This window comes from Fusarium oxysporum, chromosome VII, assembly GCF_013085055.1.
Source record: "Fusarium oxysporum Fo47 chromosome VII, complete sequence".
Lineage (NCBI taxonomy): Eukaryota > Fungi > Ascomycota > Sordariomycetes > Hypocreales > Nectriaceae > Fusarium > Fusarium oxysporum.
Genome location: NC_072846.1, coordinates 3,731,759 through 3,749,524, shown reverse-complemented (window position 1 = coordinate 3,749,524; position 17,766 = coordinate 3,731,759). Strand labels below are relative to the sequence as shown.

The window sequence follows — 17,766 nt, the reverse complement described above, 5'->3', positions numbered from 1 at the left end:
AGGATCCGGCGATGTACGTCTTCGCTCACAGGCTCTCGTAGATGCCACCACGGACGGATATCCCACTTGGTTAGAGGCGTTGCGGTGATAAGCTTCCTGTAGATCGTATGATAACAGGGGATGCCAAGCTCGATAGGCACGGTGCAATCGTCGTTGCACGATGCTATGGCATCCGGCCACGGATTTGCCGCGGTGGGAATGCCTTTCAATGCCTTGCGGTGCTCCCTGGTAATTAAAGAAAGTGCCTTCTGAGATACCATCCTAGGGAGCTCGCCCAGATACTCTGAGCCACGCCCAACGTGTTCTCGCGCCGTTAACACCTCGTCCTGTGCACAAGCTTGACGAAACTCCCTTTCCTGGTCTTCCAGCATACCTTGGATTGCCTCGACAAGCCGATACAAATGACTCATGCAGTTCAGGAGATAGCTCTTGATATTGCTGTTGCTAGCCTCTGTACCGGAGGTTACTCGAATGCCGAAGTTGCGGTACTTCCGGATGAAGCAACGGGCCCACTGCGCCCTCACAGGCATGTACGTACCATATAGATACGCAAGGATTGCTCTCTGGTCACCGAATTGCGTATAGAGGCACTCCTAGGCCTTCTTATGATCCTCTTCCGTCTCGGCAAACACCACCAGCCTCCACAGCATAAGCACTCCGTGGTAATCGTGGGTTATCAGCCGAGACAAGTTATCGTGGGTGATTGGCTCTTCTTGTCTTCCGGATGCCTGTACTGCCTGTCGATCACGCTGGTTGAGGGCAGCGTCGGGCTCATCCGAACTGCTCTCTTCGCCAGTACTGCTGTCCCTCGTGGTGTACACCTACTTCCGTTTGGACTGCAGTATTACATTGGAGTTGATATGGTGGATGCAAAGCTGCTGCTGGGTGTCTTGAAACTCAACCCCCAGTGCCTTCTTCATCTGGTCGTCAAAGTCGGTAATGACAACGTCGGGGGTCCGGATGCTGTATCGGTCGAGGAGCGTGCGTACACCGTTTGTAAGGAACTGGAACCCTTCAAGCCTCTCGTTGTCGATCAACCCGAATGCGGCGTTGAAGACAGTGCCCAAGCAGGTCTGTCCCGTAACTTGGAAGAGTGGCAACTTGAAGCGGTTCGTGTTGTACGTGTTGTCGAAACTGATGACCTCGGGGAAACGCCTCCACATCTGGATACAGTAGGGGAACATCTAAACCAACCCCACCAAGCGGTCGGGTTCGTCCTTAGCCCACTCGGCAACGTAAGGGATCTCCTTGTCGTCGAATGACTTGATCAATGCAGCTGTAGAGCTGTAGCCACCCAGACTCTCTCTGCTAATCCGAGCTCTGGCATTGTAGATATCTCTCTTGGTGTAAACCGAATCTGGAAAGTGATCTCGGACTATGCCACCAATGTCTCGTGCACGAATGCCAACCCGTCGACTGGAAGACTGGATGGTCACCTTCACAGGATTAGTAAGTCGTCGATGAACTGGGTGAGCGGCGGCATCGGTACTGGGGTTATGATTGTGGTGGTGGTGTTCCGCATCTGGGAAGTGCCGCAGAGTTCACTGAAAACCGTTCTCTGGCAGGGCCTCGGCAATAATCTTCCATAGGCACCCCGACTTTCGAGACTTTCGTTTCCGAAGGCCAGTACCCCTTCCCGGCCGCGGAGCCCCGTACCGATCGCATTGGAGGACATATCGACTTCGCTGTCCAGGTCGAATCATACCATGAGCCTTGATAACACCGAAGCCACGGGTTTTCGCAAAACTGTTAACCCTAGCAAAAAGGGCATCAACCGACGGAGCTGGATCACACGGGGTTGGCGGGTTTGGGATTGTTTCGACTGCGTTGGACCTCGAGCTGGCATCGGACAAGTCGTGCTGCTCGCACTGCTCCTCGCCCGGAGCAGACACGTTCGGAAGCAATGAGACCTGGACAGGGCTTGTGACTGGCTGTGAAAAAGTCGCTCTGCCTTCTTGCATTTGACGTCTTTGTTCGGCCCAGGCAAGGTCCCTTTCGTGGGCTAACGCAAGTGCCGAGGCGAGGTGACGGTCTGTTTTTACCAGCTGGCGAGCCAATCCTAAGGCAGTCGGGAGGATCGTCATTCTCGTTACGGCTCGCGTTATACACTCGTCTCGACTCTGTTGACCGGTGTGCTGCCTTTCCCGTATGGTCATGGCCGGGTCTGGTATCAGTGTGTCAACGTGTTGGAACTGTTTGCTTGGTCTATACAGGGACGTGCGATAATCGTTCCGGAGGTATATGTCTGATTTTCGCCACTGAACACCTGGAATATCATTGCCGATTGAATCGTGAAGTCCAGGCAGGGAGGAAAAATGATGGTCGAGCCATCCTGCAGCCACGCCGCCCACACCTTCCGTGCCATATTGACATATTTCGAGGCAGGCCGTTGAATTGTCTGATAACTGGTCTGAGTTGCTCGATGAAGGCCGCAATTGTGTCCTCCTAAAGGGATTAATCAAGCTAATTGGACTTCTGCGACGGCTTATATTGGCGGTATGAATATCTGGTGAAGGCATTGTAGAGCTTCGAAGTATGTTGTATTCGTCGGGGGAAGGACAACAATGATGGTGATATGTCTTGACGCGACGCGAATATGTTATGTTATGTTATGTTATGTATATTTTTCGTCCGGGGGGCCGTAGGCCCCGAAAGTCCCCTACTGGGGCACAGGACGTGCTGAGCTAGAGAAATTGGGACCTGTCTACACGCTAATTACAGAATACTATGACTTCCTCTCGAAATCCAATTCTGCAGACGCGTCGATAGACCACACACTATCCAGCATATCAACGGCACAAGTGGCGCATCTTATCGAGCCTGTTACCCGTCAGCGGGATGATCAGGCGCGGCTGATGAACGACAACCGCAAGGTAAGCCCGTTGTCAGGCGATCGTGAGCCTCTGGGCGTGGTAGCCAGGGCTGCCTTCAAGTGGTCACGGTCAGATAGAGGGCGTGCTAGCGCCCTTCATCTGGCCGAGAACAGGTAAGAGAGAAAGGTAAGAAAAAGGAAATGTATAAGGGTAAAAGAGGGGAGGAAGGATGCGAGTGCGTCCCGGGTCATGCTCGTCTAATAACGAGGACAGATCTTTCCAAAGAAAGCGCTGGCTTTAGACAGTTCGGTGAACTTGGTGAAGTCTCTGGTTGACTGCTGCATTCGGTCAGGGTGCGAGCCTCATCTGATGACGCGGCGGTACCTTTCTGCAGTAGAAGATGAAGTCCGGTGCTTTGCGTCGGTTGCATGAGCAGACCAGGCGTGCATCACTATGGTCGAATCTCTCGTGATATGCGGCGAAGTCCCCGTGGAGGGATCTCGCTGCCAGCAGATGGTGCAAGGCTGCACGCGGGAGCGACAGCTCCGGCGGACAGCCTGTGGTCACCTTGAGATTGAGTCTCTTGTACTGCTCAGGGGCGGCGGTGGACCACCACGTCTCGAATGCTTCTTTCGGCTTCTGTCTTGCGATTCTTCGTAAGTACGCCAGTGTCGGTTGAGCGCCTTCGGGCTCGGCGAGTGATGATGCTGCTTTGGCCAGTTTATCGGCTTGTTCGTTACCAGGGATGTCGGTGTGTCCTGGTATCCATCGTACTTGTGTAGATCCATGCGATGCCGCTAAAGCCTTAAACTCGAGAAAGACATCTTGAGAAGAGTCGGACGGAGTACCTCGTAGGCATGTGGCGGCCACGAGGTTGTCTAGGCAGATTATAATGTTTTTTGTTACTGATTCTCGCAGGTTTAGGGCGGCCTTTAAGCCCTCTAATGCTCCTGTGGCTTCGGCGTCAAAGACTTCAGCAGGCCCAAGGCGACCCGATCCATTAAGGATGGGGAGATTGTCCTGGTGAATGGTGAAGCCGTAGCTGGCAGCCCCTTCCGAGGACAGAGAGCCATCCGAGTATACGACTCTGGTGAGCGGATTGAGCGACCGGGCCCAACGGAGGAAGGCGTCAGCCGTTCCCTTCTTCGATGCTGTCTGCAGCGGTGGCATTTGTTCTTGGTTGAAGCATTGCTGGACGAGCTTCGGTCGCGCGCAAGGCGCAAGAAGCTCGTCTGTGCATCGAAGACGCGTCCTGAAGCTGCTTCCTATCTGTACTTGATATTTCGTTTGATGAGATCGTGGTAAGTAGGTTGGCTAGGCGGGCGCGTTCGGTTCGCCAGAGGGTGAGCGTCATCGAGCGATTTGAGTCGCGCGGAGAATCTAAGTCGCCTTGCTTCGAGCAGTTGATCGACTGGTGGTATCCCGCTTTCTCGGTGGAGAGCAGCGATAGGTGTTGTCTTCCATACGGGAAGTATGGCTCTCATGGCCTGGTTCATGGCTTTCGTCATTATTTGTATGAGATGCTCGTTACTCGATGGCAGGTCTTTGGTTGGCTGGTTCCACCGCGGCCTGGTCCTGCCTGGATACCACGCCTCGGAGCCGTGGAGCAGCACTGGCTCGACGCATGCTCTGATGGCACTTTGCACGGCGCTTGGCAGAGGGCCGTTTATCGTGTTGGTGAGCCCCTTTCGATCCTAAGCCCTACTACAGCGTTAACGATAACGCCTTATATAATCCCTTTGCGACATGGCCAGAACGATTACCGCTAGGCGCTAGTCACTGATTTAAGATTTGGTGCCTGCTAGATAGGAAATAAAATATATAATATATTAGAATATCCACAGCACAGATTTCTACATATATACATACATACATATATATGAAACACTCGTCGATTAAGCACCACCAGCGTTGTAAGCAAGACGGTTGTTGCTGCCCTGAGGGTCAGCAACAACGTTGGTGACGGCAGCGCTGAGGATGCTGTTGGTGACAGCAGCGGAACCCTGGATTCCCTCCTTGGAGATGAAGTACGCAGCGAGACCAGCAACATGCGGCGAGGCCATGCTCGTGCCGGCAAGGTACCTGCTGGCAGAGTCACTGAGGTGCCACGAGCTGAGGATACCACTACCGGGCGCAAAGATGTCGACCAAGGAGCCATAATTGGAGAACCAAGTGCGGTAGTTGGTAGCGTCAACGGCACCGACAGTGATGGTAGAGGGAGCAGAAGCGGGCGAGTAGAGAGAGGCGTCGTCGTTGAAGTTGCCGGCAGCAACGACGACGGTGAGACCAGCATCGGTGGCGGCCTTGACGGCGTCGTTGACAGCGGCAGTGTAGGAGCCACTGAGGGACATGTTGACAACTACCTTCTTCAGCGGCTTATTTATATCCACAGGATAAATCCCAGCGCCTCGAAAAGCGTGTCGGATATTAATTGAAGTCAGGGCTTTCAAACGAGCTATCTCATAAGCTCTGATGAACCAGCGTTTTTGGATTGGTGAGCGCGCTTCGAAGGTGGCATATTGCTCGGTCTCTTCGTGAAAAAACCTCTTCAAAACACCAAAAATTCCGACATCGAGGGGCTGAGTGGCATGTGAAGAATGAGGAGGAAGATAAAGCAGCTGAACCTTATTTATCCAAGCAACATACATGATTTCTACTGTAACATGAGACTTATGACCGTCTAGGATAAGGATTCTCCATTGTCCCGACTCAACTGCAGTCTCTGGAAGGAAGTTATCGCGAAACCACAGATAGAAGATGTGGGAATTGCTCCAGCCGGTTTCTGTACATACGAACAACCAGTCAGGGTAAGGAGGATCGTCAAACCACTGACCTTGGAGGTTTTCCCCTGTGAAAATGACTGTTGGTTTAATCCAACGCCCTGCTGCTGATATACACTCTATAATTGAGACCCAGGTACGAGAGTCGCTCTTGGAAATAACAGAATAAGGAGTATACGAGCTTCCAATTACCTTGCCCTTCTTTGTTTCCCCTTCAGCCACGCCGTGTTCATCGATATTGTGCAATGAACCGGCGCCGACGTTTTTCTCTTCCATCTTACGAGCTAGGAGCTTGTAGAATCGTTCCAGCTGCTCCTCCGTGGTCTCCCTTATTTGTACAGCATCTACACTTCGTGATAACTTCATTTTAATATCCGGATGACGAGTCAGGAATCTGTTGACCCAGTGGTTGCCGAGTTGCTGATCTTGGTTGTCATACTTCAGGATGAGATTCCCGAATAGACGAACATTCTTCTTCGTTGGCGCCCTCGCGGCAGCTTCTTCATTAAGAATCCACTCGACGAGGAATTCCTCTTGGTCTTCACTTAATTTTTGGCGCTCAATTTGAGCATCACGGGCGTTGGTGCCGCCCTTTTGGCGGTTGCGCAAGCTTCCTCGAGAGATGGCATACTTCTTTGCAGTTGGCTGCAAAGGCTGGGTTTTAAGCTCTTCCATCGCAGAAAGAACTCGATATTCACGATCGCAAGACATTTCTGAGTATAATGATATATTTTTTATTATAATACGATAATAATTCGTGGTGTTGTTAATTGATATTAAATTTATCTGATCCAGAAATGCAGTCCATGATGAGGTGGCTAAAGGGGGGTCGCGGCCAAAGCGGGGGTCGTGATGTTATATAATACTGGATATGATATATAATAGCAAGATCTAAATCTCGCCCAATTGAGTGTTCTTAAATCGGGCAGGATTTATATTAAATTACCGAGTGATATATAAGGGAAATGGCAGGATATATACTAAATTACTAAGTGATATGCTCGAGAAGTGGCAGAATTCAATTACACTATCAATTAATTTTAAGCCAATACGAGGGCATAAAAGTCATGCGTCTGAAAGGATCATGCGTCTGTAGCCAAAACATCATGCGTCTCTAGTCATTGCCATAATATAATAGTATTGCAATACACTAACAAATTAACTCTCATATACGGATATCATCAACTCGACAGATACCCTTTCAATCAATCCTGTCACTTATTTCTTCTTTTGGCCGGTCAAGGAGCTAATAACATCTCCGTACAGCTAAATTGCGTTAGCTTTCTGACCCATGAACAACGCAAAAGGGGGCATGTAAGAGGACCTACCAACTTGCTGACCAGGCCAAGCACACCATCGAGCAAGAGTCCGACGCTGGTGATGATCTGGAACAGAGGTGCTACAAGAAGAGTCCAGAGAGGGTTAAGCTCCTTCTTGGCATGCGGCATGTTCTCGAGCTTGTGCCTGGCGTTATCGATGGTAGCAGTGATATTACTAGTAAGCTGTCGGTTTTAGCAAATGCCTATGAAAGAAGAACCTGCGATACTCGCCTCCTTCACCAACTCGGCGAGGTGGTACTCCTCAGGAGTAGCCTCACCGATCGGGGCCTTTTGCTTTGCGTTCCTCTGGATGCGGCCGTCGGGATCAAGACCTCGGATAACACCATTGAGATCCGCTAGGATCTTAGCGCCCTCCTCAATCAGAGGCTGGACTTTCCTGACAAGTTCCTCTTCACTATGCTCCTCCCTAAGCTGGGCCTCGGAAGTGCTAATATTGTCGTTTATCATCTTGCAGATGGGCCGGATTTTGTCTTGGGTCTGATCAATGTTGTAGGCCAGCGCGCTGGCGAGCTCCTTGCTTTTATTCGCCTCCACCTGCTCAGCCTGCTCACGTTGCAGCCTCTCTTCAGGAGTCTGCTCGATACCGAGATCAGGCGCATCCCAGGCCTTGGCCTTGACCTCGGGCATCTGGCCTATGGCTTCCTCGGCCTGCTTGAGAGCTTCGGGTGTCTCATCTGGCTTGCCTCTGGGGTCCAGGGCGCCAATTCCGCCGCCAACATCGGACTTTCCTGTGTCACTGATAGCACCAGTAAGACCACCAGCGGCATCCTTTCGGCGGCTAATATCCAGGCGGTCAGATTTCTTCTCAGCCTCCTGAATTGTGTATTCACTGCACTCGTCATCGTGCGATCTATGTTCCTCCTGTTGTTCCTCTTGATTTTCTTTGACCGGCTTCTCCTGCCCCAATGGCAAGGTCTTGCCGAAGACATCACAGGGAGAGCTTACAACGTCACCTGTACTATTGACATCATTGCCTACGAAGTGCTTAAGGCTGTCGATGTCTGCGATCTTGCCGATAATATTGCCAGCGTCGCCTAGGATATCTCCGGCATTATTAACGACGCCAGCAACGCTCCGGGGAACTGACTCAAGATTGACTACGATGAGGATGATAAGCACAAGGTCGGTACTAGGATAGTGAACGCACCAGGATTCTGCTGCTCCCTGGAAGCAGTGCCCTTTTTCGTGTCTTCGGACTGTTCTTCGGTGATAGCGGTAGAGTCCTTAGCTTTTGACATTATTTCAGTTGCTTTAGGATCAGGGTACCGTTGTGTTAGTTTTAAATTGCTACTGCCTCTCTTACTGCTGCGTACGTTGGCTAGGAATAGTATGGATTGATACTTGGGTTGGGACCGCAACCACTACGATCTGGTTCACTATTTTATACTAAGTGCGGCACCTTTAAAATAAGTTTGTTGCAATCTTCCTATAACATCAATCGGTGTCGCAACATCAATGTGAACATCACCACTTATCGGAAATGATGTCGCGCCCCACTTGGTACCGGACAAGTCTTGCAACAGCGACGCGTCATAATGGAAGCTCTAACGGTAAGATGGTGTGGCGCGATCAGCAAAATGACATACCAACAAACTATGTGTCGTAAGAAAACGAAAAAGAGGGATAAGACATGTCATTATTTGGTTGTTTGTGTATGCTGCAGTTCATTGAGGTTGGATGTTGGATGCGGGGTAAGCCTCCATTGGTGCTTTTTTTCGTAAGGCACGATGGGCACATTTAGGCTGACGCTGCTATCTCATAAGATACCATGGCCCTACAGAGGGGTCACGACAAGGGAATAGACCAATCAGCAGGCGCCTCACCTAGGTTTGGTTGTGATAGAAGTACCAACAGGTTGCCGTGTTATCTCTTTGAGTGCCACAAACCTCCACTAGGGTCAAGAGAGGTATCGGCCAGAATCTGAGCGAATCAAATATTACTCCAGTGAAGATGGTATATTTCCAGTGGCTCAGATTCTGGCCGATACCTCCCTTGACCCTAGTGGAGGCTTGTGGCACTCAAAGAGATAAATCGCAACCTTAAAGGCTTCCCACCAGTATCTAATCTGTCTCCCTGAAACCTCCTCCCCCTGCCTTTTGCTCCTGTTGCCCTTCATGGCCTCCAACGGCAGCCTTTCCTTCCTAGCTCGAGGCTGCCACTGCTTGATACCCTTACAAGGCAATCTGATACGATCTTGCGATTCTCATGATTGATCTCCCTATTCAAGTGATTAGCCCCTTTTCCCGCCTTCTTAAGGTCTTCTGCCCCTGATGGATATCTCCTCAGTGCCCACAAGCCTCAATTCCCGTACTGACATCGGGTTCAGTCCAATTAAAATGCCTCAAACAAGAGGTATTTTATCGCCTACCTAATTTCGATTATGGTAGAAGTACCAGCAATTCCCGTTGTTACAAAGAGGAACCTTGCACACGCTAGACCAATAATCAGTCTGCCCCCTTCTTGCGTTGCCGCCATCCTCTCCAACGGGGCCTCCTTCTTTGGCCTTTTGACCTCACTTGGCCTTGCCGAAAGCCCTGAGGTGGAGTCCGAACTTGGGGGCGCTGCGAGCAGTGATCAAGTTTGCGATAAGCACAGGCCGTTTGGATGCTACACAGACATGAAAACATACTAACAAACCAAACAAGATAATAAGAAGTAACACAGCACAGCCCGCTGAAGATGGGACGCTGAACACTTGGAGAAGTTGGCGTTCAAGCAGGCCTGTCGCAGAGACAGGCGAGGCTGGGGAAAGTGGCAGGGTGTAGGGACTGGTGAGGTTGAGTTTGTAAGGGGTAAAAATGAGGGGAATAACAATGTAACGAGATACAACGTTGTGGGTCCTATGAGGCGTATCCTCCCGGGCGGAATAAATTCCATTCATTCATTCATTTATACCCAATCGCAGCCTACCAAATATCTTGCTATTAAAGACAATGGGCCCTAGTAAACAGTCTCAATCGTCCAACTCAATCTCCCCTTTCGTTATTCTTCCAACATATCGACTTCTGGTGTGCAAGTTATGCGGATTTGCAACCCTCCCTAACGAGGACAACACACACCTTAGAACAAAACACAACGATATTGCTCTAAAGTGCCGGAGCAGGTTGGTAGGCGCGTTATCTTCGCACCTTTAACTACACTAAGATTGATGTAAGCGATAAGAGGGATCTCCCTAAGGTATTCCAAGCGGCCGAGCCTTGGTCTGATCATTCCAATACAAACATTTGCTGCTGATTATAACGGCGAGATGAATCACGTTGACCTAGGCGATCAGTTGAGGGCATACACAATCTATGAACACTGATTTCGCCGTGGCCCTTGGCAAGCGCGTCTTTGGGGCTTCCTTCTTGATGTAGCACTTACGAATAGCTCTATCTTACAGCTCGAAACGCCGTGCCCTAACTGGAAGCTCTACACAACTCAAAGACTGGAAAGAATGCATCTATAACGCGATTTTTAACACATGCACAAGAAAGCCGGACAAGGAAGAGGGTTAGGTCAGGGAAGGAAGAGGACATTGAAGATCTAGAAACACAGCCAAAACACATACAAAGAGATATGAAACATGTCAACAGGGGCATCAAATCAGATTGCCTAGCTTGCAAAGGCTTCAAGCAGGGGCAACCTCGACCTTTTAAGAAGAGGAAGGCAAAAGGAAGCTATCTACAGCCAATAACAGGGAATGCACACAGCAAGCGTCGTGGATGCCTGGGCAGGCAGACCCGGTATTGCTACAAAGTATGTGAGGGAGCGATTTTGTAACAGTCAGAACTGCTGGGACTTCTATAGCCACATTCATCAGCCGTGTATGGAAATACCTTCAGTTCCAGTCATTTTGATTGGCCCTATACCCTTGTTGTGACCCCCTCTGGAGGGCTGTGCCGCTCAAAGGGATAACGTTTCGCTGGCACGCCGGGCTTATAACCCTGACCCATCTGCCATAACCCTTACCCCATCAGCTAATAACGCTTGGACTACGGCATAACCATCTGGGCGACTACCTGGACTTGCGCGTACCGAAATGCACGGGCCAGCGCTGGCCATCCAATGCTCACCGATTGCCGCTCTCATTTTCGCTGCACCCTGGTCGCTTTTCATCACCTCAAAAATAATCATCTAAACTTCAAACCTATCGCAACGGCGTAGTCTGGCTTGGAATCAATTCATACTTGGTATATAATATCACCTAAATGCTATATTTCTATACATACTATAATGTGGCACTTTACTGTATTGGTGCAAGTCGTTTGGCCCCCCAGATAATGTTTGAATTGTGGTTAGGCAGGCAAAGTCGTTGCTGAATTGTTGTTAGGCTTCCCGTAATGCTATGTGCCGCTGCCACGGCTTATGTCGAGAAGGTGAATGGGGATGCCGTTGAATGCCCGTAATCGCCTAGACGTGATGATGCATTGGTGGGTGGGACGTAATGTAGTTGAATCCCATCGTCATTGGATCTCCTAGAACGTCGACCTCCTTCAAATGAACGAAATTCGGGGTTACCGAACGACCGAGGAACACTACCTTCAGGCTCGTCTACAAGCAGCATACAGTTGCACTCCCTGTGCCGAACGAGGAGCAGCAGCCTGTTGAGCACAACGAATTCCATCTTCAGCTTGATACTGTAAACCACCGGCTTGTATGTCGTTTGGATCTGGAAGTGGTCCAGATATTGAGTAAGAAGAAGGCTTATGTCGAGCAGCACAACCAAAATGTTGACCATTATGAGGTGTCTGATCACCTTGCGCTCCGTGGCCCTTCTGACCGCGAAGATGGGCTGGAGTCCGTGGGCCGCTTCCCAGATGTAAAGACCTGAGATGACGGACTCTTGTATAGAGAATCCAGCGAGTTGTATCCGCTCATAGATCTCGAACGCGGGAAGAAACCGATCGGAATTTCGTGTATTGCTGCCGAGGAACAGAACTGTAACCGGAATGTGAAGGATGCAAAAATTCGTGACAATCATAACCAGGATCCAGCGAGTCTTTGCTCTATTTGCGATGATAAGATGCAGGCGGGAGTAGAGAACGACAGACTGGCCAGTCACCATAGCATACCATCCGACACATGTCAATACAGCCAGTGGGAAGTTGGGCCCCAAGCTATAGTAGCGAAGCAATACCACTATCGAGTGAAGCACGATTCCCACCGTTGCCGTCAGCATGCTCCAGAAATACAGGCTGTCGTGTCGCTTGAAACGATCCAGAAGTGAGATCAGGATTTCGACGCAATTGTAGCACGCAACCGCAAAAAAGCCGGCGATGGTCATGTTGATCGCCAAAGGCGCCGTGATGGGACCTGTTTCGCCGACCATCTTGGCTGCCGCAGGACCTGGACAGGGCCCTTCAAGCTGTTCATCATATGACGAGAAAAGTGAGAGAGAAATAAACAAGGAATACGACAAAAAAGAAAAATTTTAAAAGAAAAGTTCACGTTCATGAGATGAGGAAATACACCGCAGATGTGCACCCCGAGCTTCGGTATTATAAGAAAATGACAGTCATGTATAGGAGTTTACCTCGTTCCACTATTGCAGCATTCAAATTGCTCCCCACCTTGGAGTCGCCGAGACAGATTAGTTCCAAGGTTCTTAGCTAGCTGGATAACCCCCCTTCAAGCGTAAATTTGTCTAAATGACTCTAAAGGAGTGTCATTGGTCGGTATTGCCGAATCTAACTAGCATCCAAGACAATCCAGGCAAGCCATCGTCACCGGGCTAAGCCACAGGGGATTTTAGTCAACGCCATTCATTCTTGACTAAAGACAAAAGCAGACGGGTTTCCCAGGCGAGCCCGCTTGACCGGGACTTGACCGGCATTTACCGGCGGGGGCCAATGGGAATGCCTTTAAAGTTTTTCTGAAGCTCAAAAAGCTTGCCATGTGGAGATCAGACAAACGTTCCCCTCACAATGAGATAAATGAACAAGCCTCCCACCTTCGTATTCGCCTGTCAGGCGAAGGAGCTTACGCAAGGTAAACCTATAACAGATAAGAGTAGCAGTCCTGCTCAAAGTCAGCTTATCTGTTATGATCACAGCACTCATGCAGGTACTACCTCGCCGAAGGCAGCCGAGCAGGTGAATGATCATTAAGGGGCGTTTTCGCTGTTGAAAGCATGCCAAATGAAAAGCGCCTCATTGCCAAATTACTACGTAATATGTCATTACGGAGTGTCGCAATAAGCGTACTTGTAACGACAGCAGCAGCAGTGTGTTGGTTGATTGTTGTCTAAAGTGCGGGGTACTCCAGCCCACAGCTTTTGCCTGAAGCACACAGCCTGATTCCTAAGTGCTGTTTCCTGAGGCTCATTGAGAACATGCCTAGTCTGCGACACGGACGCTGACTACTTTGACCACGAAGGGGGCCCATATGATTTGATTGATTTGATTATATCCTACTCGGTTGTAATCATCTAAACGATTATGCCCGGATAACGGGGTCCGGCGAACAGCCGAAGCCTCGCGGATCAGTATTGTTCCGCGGTGCCCCACTTCGCCAACGTCAAACATCGTTGGCCAGCTGTTCCCAAAATTCCCGCTTTTCTCTCTCTAACCACTATTTACATTTGCTGGCAGGCCCATGTACGCAGTGGTTTAATGCTAATGGATCCTTGATTCGAGGCTCTCTCGGGTTGTGAAGCCCTCTCTTTCGCGACCGCGTACCTACAGTCTCCCCCCAGTGCTCAGCTTTGTCTATTAAGGTCTCGATCCAGAAATTGCCCAAGGATCTGAGTCAGTTCGATGAACTTGATTGCCTTGGCGGCTGCATTGCGCTCGTTCAGTAGCTTCCGGAGATTGTTGCGTCCTCGGAGTCGTCCCAGTTCCTGGTCCCGGAGTTGGCGGTGTCGACGGCAGCGTAAGAGGACGTGCGCTACCGTTTGTCGATCCGATCCGCAGGGGCATCTGTTGCTGGTGATACCTGGTACTCTTCGGCCGAAGAGGAAGTCGTTGAAGCCTATCTTCTCTGTACGCAGCTGCATGAGGAGTGCGCTGCGCTTCTTGATGAGCCCATCGTGCAGGTCCAAGACCTTGCGCGAAGGTTTGGGCGTGTGCCTGAAGGATGCTCGGCCGCGTGTCTCGGATACCCAGCTTGTCTCCCATGATTTGATGGTCTCTTTATGAGACCATGTCTTCATGGTTGATCGAAGTGGGTATAATTGCTGTGGTCCTACTGCTCTCGGTCCTGTGAGGCCGCCTTCTCTCCAACCTGTCGCTTCTTTTGCTGCTCGATCTGCGTCTTCGTTGCCTTGGATTCCTATATGCGCAGGGACCCATCTGATCTCGGTATTCAGGTCTTGTGTTCGGAGTTCGTCGATCTGTTGCGTGATATTCTTGAGCAGGTATGCGCCTGACTTGCCCTTGGGCCTGGCGGTAGATCGAATAGCGGCCTGGTTGTCGGTGTAGATCGCGACCTTGCTTCTTCTGTTGCCTTTCGATCTGTCTTCTTGTGCGATCTGGAGGGCTAGGCTGATGCCCTGCAGTTCACCGGCGTAGACGGTGGAGGTTGTCTCGTCGCCCATATATGCACTCTTTGTTTCTTGGGTAGTGGTGCAGACCGCGGCAGCACCGATGCTGCCGTCGATGCCACTACCATCTGTGTAGATGTGTATTGCATCCAGCTCGTCTTGTATGATTTGCTCGTGTCTGGCTTGCGCTTCCTCTATGCTTGCTTCGATGAACGTCTGTGGACCTTGCCACCACGGGGGCACTATGTAAGGAGTGATGTGTTCTTGTCTCCGAATATTTGGCCCTTGGCGATCGGTGATAGACTGCTCGATAGCTCTTCTCGGGCTTTTCTTGTTTCTTCTCGTTTCCCCTTCCGTGGGCCCATGATCACCCGGGCCGATCCTTCCAAGAGCGTTGACATTGTGCTTGAAGATCTGCAATTCGACTGGTAGAAGGTATGTTTCTATGTCAAGGGCCGGTATGGACGTTGCCTTGAACGCCCCACTGATCACCCTGGAGGCTCTTGCCTGTAGGCTTTGAAGCTTGCTCAGTGTTCGCTCAGTATATGGCTTGTCCCTGGTCCTCCAGTTTGCATTCGACCAGGCAGAACAGGCGTACATCATCTGTGGCACCGCCACTCCTTTGTAGATCTTGCGCATCTCTCGCATTGTCACACCCCAAGTTGAGCCGCCGAGGCTGCCTAGGGCGTTGACTGTCTTGGTGACCTTGCGTTGTACTTCGTCTATGTGTTGTTTCCAGGTGAGGGTGGAGTCCATGATGAGGCCCAGGTACTTGCATGTTTTCTTTGGTTCGATCATGCCCCATCTTGTCTGAAGGGGTTCCTCTACATCTATTCTTGTTCTTGTCCTCGTGAAGTGAGTGAGCTGGAACTTGTCTGGCGCGAAGATAGATGCATGAGTGGCCGCCCACTTCTCTGCGACGTGGAGTGCCTCTTGTAGCTTTTTGCATGTCTCTTTCGTGGAGTCTGCCCAGGTCAGGATAGCCACGTCGTCTATGAAGCCGGTTGTCATTGTGTCTTCTAATTCTCCGCACTTTTCTATTAGATCCGCGTTGTAAAAGAGGTAGAGGATCGGTGATAGATTTGATCCCTGTGGCTCTCCTGTCTCCAATCTGTAGGGTTCAGATGTGAAGCCAGCAATTGATAGCTTTGTTAGTCTCGGGCGCAGGAAACTTCCCATCCACTTGACTGTTCTTTCATCTATCCTTCTCTTCCGCAGATTGTGCAATAGGCGTGCATGTGAAATGTTGTCAAACGCCCCTGATACATCCAGAAGCAGTAGACTTGCCACCTTGCCTTGCCCAGTGTTCCAGGCGTCATATATCTTGTCGATGATGAGGTGAAGGGCGTGTTCTGTTGATCGCAGCTTTCTTCCACCCATATGGGTATCGGGCAGCAAGCCATGAGTCTCGGCGATGTAGCTCAGCCTCTTTGCTATCACCGCTTCCATGATCTTTCCTGTAGTGTTTAATAGAGCGACTGGCCTGTAGGCCTTTGGCACGGTATAGTTGTCTTTCCCTGGCTTCCTGAGGACCACCGTTGTGGATTGTCGAAAGTGTTCCGGATAGTAGCCAGGGGCGAGGGACTGATTGAAGATCTTGGTGAGATGGTGCTTGATCCAGGGAGAGGCGATATGGAGTGCTTTGTTCGCGATGCCGTCTGGTCCTGGAGCCTTGAATGGGGATGATTCTTCAATGGCTTCTTCTATCTCTCTCGTAGTTATCGGTGGCATGGTTATGGGAGCAGGGTAGTTGGCATTCTCTATGTCTTCGAGATTGGTTTCAGGTGGCACTGGAAAGAAGGTCTTTCTGAGAAGCTCTGCTTTTTCGTTTGGGGTATTTGCTTGTTGCTTTGTGGCTGGATCAATCAGTGCTGGTGTTACATTCGGACTTTGGTTATGTCTGTTTCGGGCCCATGTTGCTACCCGCCAGAGGTTTGTTGGGGATTGAGAAGCTTCTTCTATCCTCTCGCGATGGTTCTGTCTGAGCGCTTTCTTGATGGTTCTACCTTTGTGATTTCTCGCCGTTCGGTATGCTTCCCATGTCTCTTCGGTATGGTATAAGCTGTGTTGCCGACGGATTCGTTTTGATTGTGCCAGTACTTTGGCGCATTCTTCATTCCATCCTGATTTCGATCTAGACGATGGAATCGTCGTCGGTACTGCTTCCTCGACAGCTACCGTTAAGGCTACCATCACTTCCTCCACATGTCTATCCAGAGCTGTCTTCGTTCTTGGTCTTTGCTGTGGCGGAAGCTCCCGCTGCAGCACGCGAGTGAATGTCTTTTCATCTAAGACTTTCCAATTTCGCCGGGGCTTGGCCATCATTTTGACAATATTCAGGTCTAGTGAGGTGACGATAGGTAGGTGGTCAGAGTCGTGGTCCATGTTTGTTTCGATTTCGCACTGAATCAGTCTGCCCACCAGGCCCGCCGTCGTGAGGCATAGGTCTATGGTCGTTCTTCCGTCACGCTCTTCATATGTGATAGTGCCTGGGACAAGATTGCTCGTGAGACAGTGATCTTCGATGATTGTGATGAGCTTGGCAGCATTAGGATCCGCTCGCTGGACCCGGTCACCTCCCCACAGCTCGTGGTGTAGATTGAAGTCGCCAATGATGATCTGTTCATGTTGGGATGATTGTTCCAGTGCTTTGCCGAGAAGGGGTAGCGTGCTCCCTCTTTCGGTTGCGGTTTGTGTCGGGTTGTAGACATTGTGAACCATAATCCGTTGCTCTTCTTCTGTTCCGAGTCTTAGGTTTAGTGAGCCGAGATCTCTGTTTGCCTCTTCAAAGTGCCACCTGGAGTGATCGAGTCTCTTGTTGATGAAAAAGCAGACCCTGGCTGGAAGGGTTTGGTCTTTGTCTGGGTAGCATAGGTGAAATTGATCCTTAGCTGGGTGGTGAGTTGTCGTGTCGAATGGGTTCTTCCAAGGCTCCTGGATAGCGAGGATGTCGTATCGTCCTATGTCGGGATCTCGTAAGAGCGTGGCCATGACTGTGTCTTTGGATTTTCTGACGTTGTACTGTAGTATTGTAAGAGTATTTTGTGTTAACATTCTTGGTCGTCGATTTCCATCTGTTGACCATGCTGTGTGGTTTGTCTGTTGACGTCCAGTGCTTCCAAGACCCTCCTAGAAGCGGCTGCCGTTCGTCTTGGCCGCTGGCTCCCCATGTTTACGACGATCTCGTTATCGGGATTATCTGACGCCACCTGGTCACTGCCAGGGTTCGCTCTTTTCTGTAGCCTCTTGGTAGGCGACCTGCTCCGGGTCGAACTGGCGCCCTGGGGTCGGCCTGATTCCAAAATAGGTCGTCCTGTCCTGGTGATTGTGTTGGTGTTGTTTTGCCGCTCCCGCGTTCTGGTTCCAGTAGA

General features: G+C 50.5%; 5 protein-coding genes across 5 annotated transcripts; all 5 read right to left on the bottom strand.

The window, feature by feature from the left end:
* Positions 1-1,134: 1,134 nt before the first annotated feature.
* FOBCDRAFT_228361 (uncharacterized protein) lies at positions 1,135-2,594 on the bottom strand. The gene is made up of 3 exons (XM_059609772.1): positions 2,352-2,594; positions 1,657-2,266; positions 1,135-1,607 (listed from the first exon to the last, which is right to left on the bottom strand). Exons 1-3 carry the CDS (start codon positions 2,371-2,373, stop codon positions 1,439-1,441), a joined length of 801 nt encoding a protein of 266 aa, XP_059465490.1. The 5' UTR covers positions 2,374-2,594; the 3' UTR covers positions 1,135-1,438.
* A 2,129-nt stretch (positions 2,595-4,723) lies between these two features.
* Positions 4,724-5,191, bottom strand: FOBCDRAFT_113882 (peptidase S8/S53 domain-containing protein; the record flags this gene model as incomplete). Its single annotated transcript, XM_054706223.2, has 1 exon — positions 4,724-5,191. A coding segment is annotated over one exon (468 nt), but the record flags the coding sequence as incomplete, so codon positions are not given.
* Positions 5,192-6,811: 1,620 nt separating this feature from the next.
* Positions 6,812-8,171, bottom strand: FOBCDRAFT_242152 (uncharacterized protein; the record flags this gene model as incomplete). The annotated part of the gene is made up of 4 exons (XM_059610455.1): positions 6,812-6,859; positions 6,922-7,087; positions 7,157-7,661; positions 8,081-8,171. The coding sequence occupies 4 exons, from the start codon at positions 8,169-8,171 to the stop codon at positions 6,812-6,814; spliced, it is 810 nt and encodes a 269-aa protein (XP_059465489.1).
* Positions 8,172-11,046: 2,875 nt separating this feature from the next.
* Positions 11,047-12,421, bottom strand: FOBCDRAFT_228360 (uncharacterized protein). Its single transcript, XM_054706221.2, has one exon. It carries the CDS (start codon positions 12,242-12,244, stop codon positions 11,279-11,281), a length of 966 nt encoding a protein of 321 aa, XP_054562196.1. The 5' UTR covers positions 12,245-12,421; the 3' UTR covers positions 11,047-11,278.
* A 1,191-nt stretch (positions 12,422-13,612) lies between these two features.
* FOBCDRAFT_228359 (uncharacterized protein) lies at positions 13,613-13,831 on the bottom strand (the record flags this gene model as incomplete). Its single annotated transcript, XM_054706220.2, has 1 exon — positions 13,613-13,831. A coding segment is annotated over one exon (219 nt), but the record flags the coding sequence as incomplete, so codon positions are not given.
* Positions 13,832-17,766: the final 3,935 nt, after the last annotated feature.